This window comes from Danio aesculapii, chromosome 1, assembly GCF_903798145.1.
Source record: "Danio aesculapii chromosome 1, fDanAes4.1, whole genome shotgun sequence".
NCBI classification, from domain to species: Eukaryota; Metazoa; Chordata; class Actinopteri; order Cypriniformes; family Danionidae; genus Danio; species Danio aesculapii.
The window spans coordinates 38818729-38833113 of record NC_079435.1 but is presented as its reverse complement, the minus strand read 5'-3'; the positions used below and the strand labels follow the sequence as shown (position 1 = coordinate 38833113).

The 14385-nt window shown below is 33.7% G+C and overlaps 2 protein-coding genes across 2 annotated transcripts in view; one reads left to right on the top strand and one right to left on the bottom strand.

Moving 5' to 3' along the window:
- dnah6 (dynein, axonemal, heavy chain 6) overlaps positions 1-12237 on the top strand; it is a 165279-nt gene extending 153042 nt beyond the window's left edge. The window contains exons 71-78 of the mRNA XM_056460119.1: positions 1182-1303; positions 4730-4859; positions 5010-5137; positions 5242-5427; positions 10250-10322; positions 10403-10554; positions 11403-11625; positions 12059-12237. Coding sequence (XP_056316094.1) covers positions 1182-1303; positions 4730-4859; positions 5010-5137; positions 5242-5427; positions 10250-10322; positions 10403-10554; positions 11403-11625; positions 12059-12162 — 1118 coding nt within the window. The 3' untranslated portion in view covers positions 12163-12237. The remainder of the gene's footprint in view (positions 1-1181; positions 1304-4729; positions 4860-5009; positions 5138-5241; positions 5428-10249; positions 10323-10402; positions 10555-11402; positions 11626-12058) is intronic.
- Positions 12238-12466: 229 nt separating this feature from the next.
- Positions 12467-14385, bottom strand: part of chrna8 (cholinergic receptor, nicotinic, alpha 8) — a 157425-nt gene continuing 155506 nt past the window's right edge. Inside the window, exon 10 of the mRNA XM_056460106.1 lies at positions 12467-13761. Coding sequence (XP_056316081.1) covers positions 13219-13761 — 543 coding nt within the window. The 3' untranslated portion in view covers positions 12467-13218. The remainder of the gene's footprint in view (positions 13762-14385) is intronic.

The window sequence follows — 14385 nt, the reverse complement described above, 5'->3', positions numbered from 1 at the left end:
AACCTGCTCACCTAATGCTTACACTCGTAATATTTATATTATTTGCTAATTAATCACCTCCTGTGGAACTCTAAATTTGCATCTCATTTCCTGAGTCTGCTACTATCCACGGAAGGTCGCATTTTAGTTATGGACACATACTTTAAGAGCCATTCTAAATGAATGAATGAAATACGCTGTTTTCAAGGCAACCCTGGGCGCTGAAATATAATTAGCTAAACTGGCAGTGGGCGGGTTAAAAGAACCAAAACAAAGACAGCTTTCTGGCACGTAACAGACATTTTCAAAGCAGAATAACTGACTTCAGAATTGTTTTTCAGATAAACAAGATCGTTCACTTAGCATGTTTCTTAAATATCTGCAAACATATTATGTTTTTTTTATGCTTTAGAAGAGTCAAAAACATACATACAGCACCTTTAAGTTTTACAGTCAAGTACCATGTAACATTAATTACAGCAGCAAGCTTAAATTGTGATTTAATGGTATGAAACAGTTAAAATGATACTCAAACAATAGTAGTAAAACAACAGTAGTTTATTTATAACTTTGGAGTAAAGAATTTAACTAAACTGCAAAATCTTGCATTTTCAAATACTTTTCTTACACATGGATTATTGCTAAAACAGGAGCACTGCACAGGTGAGTGGCGCGATCACTCTTGAGACTCAAGTAAAGTAGAGACATGCTGCAATTTGGGATTAGGTTTAACATAATTTTAAGGTACTTTTGTACAATTGTACAAACCTACTTGTTTAAAAGTTACTTTAAACTATTAAAGATTACTATTAAAATACGAAACATTTGAAATGATGAAACGACAGTTTGAAAATAAAAGTGAAAATTGTGTGGTTAAGCGTCAGTTTTGTAGAATATTTACTTAGTTTGAATTGTATGATTTACTCCTGTCATATACTGTATATAGACTGTATATGAAGAGTTAAGATGAAAAAACTGTAAGTGCCATCTGAAATTTTCTTAATTTTTCTGTTTATTTGTGTCTGGAGGGGGGTTATCAGGCATGTCAGCTGGCTATCCTTCTTTTTTTTGTGCTTGGCTGATCACATGCCTGATTGATTTTGTTTAATGTCACTACACTTCATTACACACTTCATTTTAGTGCCACTAGGTCATTACCTACTTCACCTTGAAATAAGAAGGTGCTCTTTCCTTTTTTACAGGGATCTACTTTGCTCCTGATTCAGACAGCTTGACAGAGTACAAACAATATATTGAGGATCTGCCTCTGATTGATGATCCAGAGGTCTTCGGAATGCATGAAAATGCTAACCTGGCCTTCCAGGTAAGTTAAACTGCATACAGAATGACACATTTCTTTATACTATGCACTTGTCTAGTGTATGAGTTTTATTTTATTTTTATTTTATTTTATTTTTATGTTATTTTGTCATCCAGTATCAGAGTCTGATTGTCTCTCATCTTCTGCTTTATGATTAAAGTGTTATTACACACTTGTCATTAATTAAAGCTTTAGTTCACCCCAAAATTAAAATCCTTTCATTATTTAGTCACTACCATGTTTTTCCAAACACATAAGAAATGTGTTAATAATCAGAGCATAAATTAAGGGATTTCAATAAAAAAAGACTTATTTCACTCCATTGGCAGTCTGTTTACCCAAAACCTTTATATTGAAAACACATTTGTATAAATTGAGCAATTTAATTCTGAACAGACACTATCACTTTATATCATGAGCAGAATTCATTTACATTTATCAACAACCTTGATCAGTGAACAATGTTTACATTGCATTCACATTTAATCATAGAATCTCCAGCATGTTTCCATGGTGTGCAAGAACCAATGAGGTTTGTGCTTATGTGTCATGTCATCATTTTTAAGCTTGTTTGTTTGATCAATTAAGTGACTGAATGACTGATTGATCACTTAACGGATGTTTTGAAGCAACTTGGGTGAATAGACTTTCAATGGAATGTGACATGATATTAAAAAGAGAAAACAATATAGAATAGTGCACAAGTATGCAAACTGGAACAAACCCTTGTTCTGAGTTATTTTTTTATTATTATTTTTATTATTATTAGAATACAAAAATATATACAAAAAGGTATATAAATACAAAAAGGTATACAAATTGAGATCATACAAATACAAAGAAAATGAAACAATAACAAAAATAACAAAAACAACAACAATACAGTCAGATACTGGCTGGTGCGTGTGTTTGTGTATGTGTGTATGCATGTAAAGGTAACTTGGTAAACAGTTCAGAGTACATACAAAAGGAACAATAACAGTCAATAAATGAAGCAAGTAACATATATATATATATATATATATATATATATATATATATATATATATATATATATAAGAAAAAAATCAGATAGAAAGAAACCAGTCAGTGATAAGGAGTGACAACAATGCTAGTGATATAATGATAGTAACAATGACAGTAAACGAGCAAGAAAGGACAATAGTAATAATCATTAACAACAACCACTACAATAATAATAAAATAAATCATAAGTACTACATCGACTGCTACTACAGAGAGTTTCTAACGTTACAACTATTACTACTGCTAGTACAGCCACAACCACTACTACTACTACTACTACCACAACAATGTCTACTACTACTGATACTATTACAACGACTACTACCACTGATACTACTACTAATACATCTACTACTACTACTGATACTACTACAGCAATGACTGCTACTACAACATCTACATCAACAACATCTACTACTTCTGATACTACTATTACACATCTACTACTTCTGACACCACTAAACCAACGACATCTACTACTACAGATACTACAACTACTACTTCAAAAAAAAAAAAAAAAAAAAAAACTACAACCGCTACTGCTACTACTACTACAACTACTACAACAACTACAACAACCTGAATAATGATAATAGTAGAAATACTAATATTGATAATGAGGAGATAACAGGAGGACAAGTCAGGACAGTAATAATAATAATAATGATAACAAAAGTACAGTAATAATATTAATGATAATATGAGAAGGTGATGGGGGGTTGGGAATTCAGGAGGATGACAAGTAATAATGATGATAATAATAATGATAATAATAATAATATTAATAATAATAATAATAATTATATTATTATCATTATTATAATAACAATAATAATAATAATTATTATTATCATTAAAATAATAATAATTAGTAGAAAAAGGAAAAAGAAATAGAAAAAAATTGAAAAAGAAGGGAAAGAAAGAGTAGAAGAAGAAAAGGAAAGTAAAAAAAAGAAAGTGCAAACAAAGTGCAGCAGACAAAACAATGAGAATATTAAGAGAAAAAAAAACATTACTATAATAATGATAATGTACGGATAGTAAAAAATCTAAGTAAAGAATAATATTGAAAAGAAGAATTTAGGTAATACTATGATGAATTATTATTATTATTATTATTATTATTATTATTAATATTATTAATAATAATAACAATAAAAAGAATGAATACTCAAGAGGAGGAAAGATAAACGTGATAACTATAATATACTAATGCCGATAATGATAATTATACTCAGATGCTCTGAGTTATTTGATTTAAACTGTCAATTAGTGTACTCTTTTACTCAGTGCAAATTTCAATAAACTACAATCACCTCCTGAATAAAGTTACATTTAAAAACAGCTACAAGTTTATCTGTAATGATCATAATTCCTGTATTATCACTGTGAAAACTGTCATTTACAATCTCATAAGACTTCCAATCATTATTGTCATACAAATGAAGATGTTTCTAGCATTCTCGTATCATTTTCTTCCATCAAGTCAACATACTGTAGCCCAGACTTTCACACATTAAAAAACAAAAATACATGTTTTAAGTAATCTGTATTCATGTATTGGTTTATCTGAGTCATCTGAACATGTTTATATAATACATCATTTATTTTATTCATGTAAAAACGTTGATCAAAGCACATACATTTCCTCAAGTCTGGCAGATCCATGCTTGAATCACAAGAACCAGGTTTTTTTTAAGCTTATAGCTCTGGTCGTCATTCAGATATCCTTATGCAGAGTTAAAAATGATTGTATGTGCTACAACAGATAATTGTAACCGTCTCTGTGTAAATTTTTAAAGGAACACACTTTTTTTAATGAAAATATGGATCGTTTACACAGACTATTACTAATTGTAATTCTCAGAATAGAAAAAGATTGATTGAATATATCAAATCACACTATATCTGGTGCATTTATGATGGAGTCGTGGTGGAACACGTCTCAGATGTCTCTGTGGATGCAAGGTGAGCTCTGTGGAATTTAGCCGATTTTCTGGCACTGTATAATATCATTGTGCCTGCTGCAGCCATGATAAGGCAATAAAGTTCCTTGATTATTGTGCCAGACTGAGAATATAGTTCCAAGTTCCTAGTACACAATGTAAGAAATAAAAATTCAAGCTTTAAGAATGAAAATTATAGAAGCTCTTTAGTCATTTTTGATTGAGATGCAAATGATCTAATCTAATTGAATGATTTATGCTGAGCTAAGATAAAAGTGCTCCTACCAGACCTGGAAATCAGCTGAATGGAATCAAAATGATGGAATGGAAAAACTCAAATGTTTAACTCTAGGGGAGTTGTTACATCAGCCTATTTACAAAAAAGTGGAGTGCTCCTTTAAGCACCAGCAGCTTGTATAATACCAATCATGGATCTTCTTTTCATCCTTGAAAACAGAGACAGGAGACAATGACTGTGATCAACACTATTCTGGAAGTCCAGCCTCGTTCTTCAGCAGCAGGTGGAGGTAAAAGCAACGATGAGGTGGTCCACGAACTGGCTGACTCCATCTTAGCAAAGATTCCTGGTTAGTTTTAAACCCCTGCAGTTCCCTGCACAAGTCGAGAGTCAGTCCACTGGTCTTATAATGAGATTTCGACCTGCCTGTGTGTGTGCACGTCTGTGTGTGTGTGTCTGTGTGTGTGTGTGTGTGTGTGCATGACATGCATCTGAGCAGATAAACTAGATATGGATGCAGCAGTGGAGAGTCTGTTCTTGCAAGACCCCAATGGTAGAGTTAACTCTCTCACCACTGTGCTTGGACAGGAAGTAGACCGCTTTAACTTCCTGCTGCGTGTGCTCAAGGTAAGCGACGATAGATTGATTACAGTAGCTAATCAAAGAGGAATGAATGAAATATTGATCATACTAATCTGTCTGCTATTCATTGTGTTTGCATTTTTCTGCAGACTTCACTGTGTACTCTGCAGAAGGCGATAGCAGGTCTGGTGGTGATGTCAGAAGAAATGGAGAAGATTTATAACAGTTTCCTGAATAACCAGGTTCCTGATCACTGGTCTAATGCTGCTTATCCATCTCTCAAACCACTTGGCAGCTGGGTTAGAGACCTTACCTTGCGCACAGCATTTATTGAGGTATGTGTGTAGAGTCAAAATCAGAGCATAGGGCCCTGATGTTCTAATGTGGAAAACATTTACATAATCAAGAAATTTGAATTTATATTTTGGATGAATAAACCAAAATTAATTCTGTACACATAATCAAAACTAAACTAATACTGATGTGAGAATGACACTCATGCTGTTATTTGAGGGGATAAGCATATGAATTTTGTTTCCTAAAGAGATCTGAAAATAACTTTTTTAGATTTTTTTTTGTTTGTTTTTTGTGTAGAAAAACCTCTGTTTACATATGAAAACTCAGCATCCTCACAATTATTCTTCAGGATAAATGTTTAATTTATATGACCTTTTATAAAAACTACATGTTGGGGTTAATTTGAGAAATGTAAAACATTTAATAGAGTTCCTAAAATGTTTTTTTTTAGCTTAAAAATTGTTGTTAAATTCAATAAGTTTAATGATTTCAATGAATATAAATATTAAATATATTAAATCTATATATTAAATATAAAAAAATAACAAAATGTACATTTTAGGAATCCTATTAAATGGAGTTCAAATGTAGTCCATAAAAAATTGAAAATAAACGAGTAAATTTAATGGAAATACAAAATAATTTGGAAAAAAAAAAAAGATTTTTAGGGCCCTACACCAGTTTTTTATATATTGTGGCTTCTTGCAAATTTGTCTGGCCATAAATGTATACACTTGAATGTACAGTATACACATAGATTTAACACAAATATACACGTATTATAACAACATAAAAAAACGCCTCTAGCACTGTTTTTCATCTTTGATTGAAATGTGTTATGGCGACAAAAGGCTTGTAGCCTATCCAAGTTTTAGGAACAACACATAATAACTTGACTTCTAGTTGATTATTTGGCATCAGAACTGGCTTATATTAAAGGAAAAATCCTCTAAATTATGGTTGTTTTACCAAAATAAAATCTGATCATGCCTTGATTTTTAATTATTTCATTAGGAAAGTAAGGTCTGACTTTACTTAGACGAAAGTCTTGTCACTTACCATAAATAATGTACATTATAGAATATAAAGTCAATGTGTAGTGGAAAAAGAATTAATATTGTGTATGACTCCAATGAACTTGGAGGACTGCATCCATACATCTCTACAATGACTCAAATAACTTATTAATAAAGTCTTCTGGAATGGCAAATAAAGTGTTCTTGCAGGACTTATCAAGATCATCAAGTCCATCAAGATTCTTTGGATTCATGTTCAATGCCTCCTTCTTCATCTTACCCCAGACATGCTCAATTATGTTCATGTCTGGTGACTGGGCTGGCCAATCTTGGAGTACCTTGACCTTCCTTGCTTTCAGGAACTTTGATGTGGAGGCTGAAGTATGAGGAGCGCAATCCTGCTGAAGAATTTGCCCTGTCCTGTAGTTTGTAATGTAATGGGCAGCACAAATGTCTTAATACCTCAGGCTGTTGATGTTGCCATCCACAATACAGATCTTTCGCACACCCTCATACTGAATGCAACCCCAAACCATGATCTTTCCTTCACCAAACTTGACTGATGTCTGTGAGAATCTTGGGTCCATGCGGGTTCCAATAGGTCTTTGTGAGTATTTGAGATGATTAGGATGCAGTTCAACAGATGATTCATCGGAAAAACCTACCTTCTGCTACTTTTCCAAATGATCAAATACAAGTCAAGTTAATATTTGTTGCTCTTACAATTGTTATCAAGTCTCACAAATCTTGCGTTTATTAAACAATCTCATTCTGAACTTAAAACATCATAAGTGAACCTTGGAGAACATGTAATATAACATATAAAAAAAACACAAAATCACACATTTGCATCACACATTTTGATACATGGCTCGCAGGCTTGAAGCCAGTCTTTATTTTTTGACTGTATTATTCCAATTGAAAAATAGGTTTAAGACTCTACTCACGAGCATGTACACAGATGCGTTTTTTCCTCAGCGTTCAGGAGCTGTATCTCTACTGTACATGGCCAATTTTGGGGGGGTTGGGGATTCCAGTAAAAGCTAGTGAAATGTGAGCTGTTATTTTTGGCATTAAAATTCCTGAATGGAGCCAGAGAACCTCACAGCCATTCCAAGCCACACACTATGACACTCAGTCAAAGAAACTATTTAAACCACTACAATTGCTTGACTACATATGCTGGATTCGCAGACTGCCGCACACACACATGATCATAGCTCTCTGCACGGGTTGATGGACACCCAAATTGTTATCTCTGACGGGATGTGCTGTTCCATGTGGCTGGTCTGAGTGCTCTCTTATATAACACACAGACACACGCCATAAGCTCATGTTAATATGGATGGACTGCAGAAGAATGTGTTTCAGGACTCAGCAAGCTGAGCAATATTGTATGTTAACTGGACTAGTTTAAGATTCAGAAGAGAACTTTTTTCTGTGTATTAACATGCACTAAAGTACAATACTGAATATAAACCCCATTTCATATATACAAGCAAAATATTTTTGTTTAAAAAAAAAGTCTTATAGATGTTTAAACATAGACATAAAGGAATATTCTGAGCTCAGTGAAAATCTAATAGATGTCTATGTTTAGATGTCTACTAGATGTCTTTTAAACAAAGAATTGCTTAGTAGGATAAGAAACAAATTTAATGTTATTCTCCTTTAATGTTCACATTTGTGAACATTTTTTGTAATGATAATTTTTTAATATCAAATATCATTAGAAAGTATTGAGTTTATTAAAGGGCACCTATGATGAAAATTATCTTTTGTAAGCTGTTTGGACAGAACTGTATGTAGGTATAGTGTGTCCACAATCATATTGGGATGATATAAAAACAATTTTGTCTTTTTTTTTTTTCAATTTCCTGATGTTAAAATAGGATCCAAATCCCTCTTATTTTGAGGCTCACCACAACGTGACGTAGTAGCGCAGTTTCTCTGCAACCAAATTATTGACAGCCACATATTAACATGTCTCCGTAGTAACACATAATCTTATCCATAAGACAGGACATGCGCAAAGCAACTGGGATTAAAAGATCTGCTCAGCTCTCTGTGATCATCAATCGTCATCAAGTGTGATCAAGAATCAGTTTTACAGGTTTAAAACGTTTCTAAAACTGCATGTTTGTAATGAATTACAGCGCATGTCAGTACAATTTTAAAGAAGATGATTCAATCCTGGTTTGTGGACGTTAGATCAGGTTTATTTTGTACATTAAGATAACGGATATCCATACAGCAGTGGATATTAAAGTGCATCCTGTCACGTTTGCAGTGCAAAAACAGTGCAAATTTAAATGCGCATGCTGTGTGTGTCCGCTGTATGTGTGTGTGTGCATGAACTTTGTAACGACATTGTGTGTGACTCATTGTTGCAACTCCACAACAAACATCAAATAATCATTGGGACAGTTCTTACTGTAGTATTTCTCACAAACGTTAGGTGAGATCTGCTTCCTTCGTGTCTGTCACTGTGCTGTTTATCTGACGCAACTGAGGCAGAGATTGAGGCACACTCTAACAGGCACGTGGGAACAGTGAGCGGGGAGAACTAGTATTAAAGGCACAGGCAACAATAACAGCTACATGGTTGTTCAGAGCAGAAAATCCAATATTCTGAAAGTTCTAATAAATAATCCGATGGCTGTTTTGAGCTCAAACTTTACAGACACATTCTGGAGACACAAAAGACTTATCTAAAATCTTGAAAAAGGGGTCAAATAGGTGCAGTCTGTCATTTTATTATGAAATTTGCAGTTAAAGAGAATTTCTTTATTGTCTTTATTTTTTTTAATATCGTTATATATTTTTTCAGGATACTTTGATAAAAAAAAAACCTTTCATTAAATTAGAGATAAATTTAGGTTGTTAAAGTTACTTAGGTGGCCCTTGATAAATAGAAAGTCAAAAGTAAGGCATTTATTTTATATCGAAACCCTTTGTAACCTTACAAGTCTATTTCACTTTTAAACATTTAAACATTTTAAACACTTAAACTTAAAAAAACATTTAGCATCATTACTAAATTATCAATCATTTCTTTTAAAAAGTATGGAAATATTTGAAATCCCAAATTTGGAATAGCAGTGTAGAATGAACAAAAAATGGATGGATGGATGGATGGATAAATGGTGTATGTGTAAAACAAAGTGAGATATTTAACATCATTTTAGACACAAGATATTTTGACATAAGTAATGTCTATTTCTCACAAAATAAATTTATATTAGGAGAAAAAAAAAGTCAAAAAGTAAGCTTGTCTTGAAAATGTGTAGATTACTGTGCTATACTCAAGTGTTTTCCTGCATGATATGATGAAGATTTAGAAAAGAAGCGCACAAACCTCATTGACATTCTTGTCATGTTGCTTGCCAAGCAGCAAGTGTGCAAGTTTGGAGGGTAAATGCAATTTAAAAGCTGAGTCAAAAGGCAATATTTCCACTGAATAAATAACATTTCTGTTGTTTCTCGCTGCAAACCTTTTGGGCAAGGAAATGAGGTGAACTAGAATGACTATAACACACTAATATAAACATTTATTATTCATCTGCTTATAAATATTCCTAAAACCTCTCCAGCAGTATGATTGGAGAGTCTGAGTTGAAGTTGTTTTGGTTGTTGTGTCCATCAGCTACAACTTTCAAACCCTCTAGTCACTTATTCTTTCATAGGAGCTGAATGATGTGAAGTAGAAATGATCTGTCAGCTTTACACTTGACTTGACTTCTTTTCCACTGGGGGTTAAAGTTGTTTTGCTTCTTTGTATTTTGAATGAAGTTTGCTCTTCATTCACAAATCTGGTTGTATGTGTTTGTGTGTCTTGGAGCAGAGCTGGATCACAAAGGGTCAGCCTAAGTCTTTCTGGATTTCTGGATTTTTTTTTCCTCAAGGATTCCTCACAGGTAAGTAACACGTTTGTATCAATACTTAGGTCATCTGAAACTCTTTTGTTCAATAAAAAGCTGATGTTTGTGTCTTGTAGGTGCCCTCCAGAATCACGCACGCAAATACAACCTGCCTATAGATGAACTGAATTTTCGTTTCAACATGGTTCCAGTGTACAGGGACCAGACCCTTGTCACTGAAGCTCAGAAACCCCTTGGGCCAGGGAAAGAACTTGACATGGACAAGGAGGTAAGAGTGGAAACAAAAAGGTATATTAAATGGTCCCATTCATTCATTAATTTTCCTTTCGGCTTAGTCGCTTTATTAATCTGGGGTCACCACAGCAGAATGAACCGCCAACTTATCCAGCATATTTAGAAGATATAACATTTATATAAACATGTAAAGCTTGGGACGGCATGGTGGCTCAGTGGTTAGCACTGTTGCCTTACAGCAAGAAGATCGCTGGTTTGAGTCCTGGCTGGGCCAGTTGGCACCCCTGATAAATAAGGGACTAAGCTGAAGAAAAATAAATGAATGAATGAATGAATAAATGAATGAATGTAAAGCTTGCAGTTGGTCATTTCCACCTAAATGGTACAACGATATTATTTATGTCACCTCATACTTTAGTTTTTCATCAAATCATGACCAATCAGATGCTCTCTAGTATCTGAACTATGCACTTAAGCTCAACCACCCATACTGGCAGAGTGATAATAAAACGTTATTGACTGTTTTTTAAGAGGAGGAGGTACACTATGTCCCACCCTCTCTTCATGTTTTGAGATTTTCAAACATCAAATAAAATTGCACATTCAAAAATTCTTCACGGGACCTGCAACATACAGTATATATTTTAAAGATTAATTTAAATGTTTTTTTAATCAGTTCTATACTCTCTTACAGAGAAGCTATGTTTCACATGTGTTCAGTGTATTTCACATGTAATTGTATGTGTTTTTTTGAGTTAGCACATGGGTGGTACATTGTATTTTATAGTTTTACATTTTTTCTAGTACATATTTGCATGATCTTAATTCAAAAGAAAACATTAATGTTGATTAATGAAGTCAATATGCGGTCTGCTTCTTTAGCTTCCCAACATCGAGGATGGCGTGTTGGTTCACGGGATGTTCATGGACGCCTGTCGCTGGGATGACACAAACATGGTTGTTGAAGATGCACTTTCGAGGGTAATGAACCCTATGCTGCCTGTGGTTCATTTCGAACCTCAGCAAAACTATGTTCCTGAGCCCAGCCTTTACCACGCACCACTGTATAAGACCTCTGCTCGAGCTGGAACTCTCTCTACCACAGGTACAGTCTTGTGTAATTTAAATAGATATGATACAAATGAAATAAATAAGTGTGTTTATTTAAAATTGTAACTAAATTTCAGAATTGAGTACTCTGCAGGCTACAATTATATATATATTTTTTGCCAACAATTACTGGCTACATTATATATATACAGTATATATATACAGTATATATATATATATATATATATATATATATATATATATATATATATATATATATATATATATATATATATATATAGCAAGTAATTGTTGGCAAATATATATATATATATTTAATATTTATTTACTTAAATTTAATATAATATTTATATATATATATATATATATATATATATATATATATATATATATATATATATATATATATATATATATATATATATATATATTTCATTTTTATTGTGTATTTTTGTTCTGTCTATTAGGACACTCCACCAATTTTGTGGTAACTGTGATGTTGCCATCCAACCAGCCCAGTGACTACTGGATCTCAAAAGCCTCTGCACTGCTCTGCCAACTCAATGAATAAGCAAAGCTTTACCTCTCCAGTTCAATTTTAGATCCTTTCTCAAAAGAGCTTTTAGTATTCTGAACATAAATATCATTTACATCTTAAAAAGAACATTAAAAAATGAATTTTAAAACAAATGAACTGTAGTTTGGATTTTTTTTCACCAGGCTACAACAGATTTCAAAATAAATAGCAAAGTAAATAGAAATGCAGTTCTAAAAGGTTAAATAAAGAGCTATAACAAATAAATGCCAACTATACTAAAATACATAGACTCACCCGGAACTTTAAATTGTTTTTATTTATTTTTATCTATATTTTCTAACAAAATGACTTATATCCACAGTGTTTACATAGTATTTTTACATAATACAACAAAGCACAGGGTCAGTATGGTCACAAAATAATAACACTCTGATTTACGTGGACAAACCGGACACAAGTGAGAGATTAGAACACACTAATAACTGTAATATTAATAGAAAACTTCAAAATAATGAAAGTGACAGTAACAGAGTGTATTAAATAAACCCTCGATGCTATTGTTGCTTTGGTAAGGAAATATTTGTTAAAATTGTAAGGATTTGTATGTTGGTTCAGTAAAAATATTCGTACTAAAATAATGTTAAATGGTGCCAAAAATATTACTAAAGAAAATGTGTATGCTTTAAAGGGATTTGGGGATTCATTATGTTTGTTTTTCAGAACACAAACTTCACAGACACATTTGAAGCTGTTGTGACTAACAAAGTTAGCACACAGAGCACATCTTTACATAAACCAACCCTCAATGCTCAGTCCATATACAGTATATAAAGACATAAAATATCACCCAAACAGCATGTCCAAGGGTCTGCACGTTTGTTCGAAAAGTCACATTTCAAAAATACACAATTTTGTTTATTCGTTTTTTATATGAATTATTTGTAACAACAATTCTCATGGATTTGAGAAGATGAGTCGAGGAAGGACTCAACTTTGGCGGTAGACACTTCTCACACTCAATCACGTGTTTTTTCTTTTTGTAATAACTTTTAAAACAACCCAAAAGCCTCCAACGTGCTCCTATCACAATTATGTAAAGTCTTTCGAAACTGCCTCGATAAAATTTGGTGCGGACATCAGAATAGTAAAAGTGCAGATGATGGAGAAAAGTGAAAATGCCACCAGACAGAGCCGATCCACGACTGCCGCTGCAAATTTCCACTCGCTGCAAATGGCTTCGGCTTCATCCTGGTCACGGAAGCGCTGGGCGATGTACATCACTTCTGCCAGGATGCGATGGATTTCTGGTTCACCTGCAAACATCCTCACTCCCTCTCGCTGTTCTTCATTTGGTGATCCACCAACTCGTCCACCGCTGCAAGACACGCCGGAGTCACTACTGGGTGGACAGCAGGCGCTGTCAATGGAGTGGTAGCCAAAGTACAGGTTCATATGGCCATTGGTAGTGGAGTTGGTGGAGGACGGTTGACCAGGCATGACGCCCATCTGAATGCTGCTGGCACTGGCGTGGTGTGCTGGAGACTGGTCATATTTGAAGTTGGCTTTACGTTCCTCACCTGGTTTCTTCATGCGCAAGAACCAGGCGCACCAGTTGAGCAGAATCACACGCACCTAAGAAGAACAGGGAGAATTTGCTGAAGATGAAGCTCTATAATGGGCTACCAAGATATTTGATGGTAGTAATGATATGCTGTATAAAGTCAGTTTGTTTCATTCAATTATTGGAGAAAATGTCCACAATTCCCACGTTTAAAAATTCAGAGCTCCTAGCAGCAGGTGCGTCCCACTGGACATGAACCAAATAAGAAACACCAGACAGAAGCAGCTAAGAGCTCTTTTCTTCTCGTATGAGTAGACATTAAAGTTTGATGCAAATAGACCTGATTACCTCTCCTGTGGACCAACTGCACTGCAGTCATTCTACAACTCAAACACATTAAGCTTATTCAGAGTGTTTTCTTAGAATGTTTCAGCAGCAGTTTTTTTAAAGTTGGATTTTTGTGGATGGAAACAGTTTTATAAGTAAACATTACATCATCCCTTATAGTTTATATTGTTCAAAATGTTTTATGAAAAAGTCTGTATAGTGTGCAAAACATGTCAAGTGAAATGTACAATTTTAAATAGCTTTTTTGTCACAATTTGCAGTCTAAAGTTGTTGATTACTTGCTGATGACTAGTTGCAGAAAGCCTGAATAACTTAACCAATCAGAGTTGATTTTGAAACAAAATGAC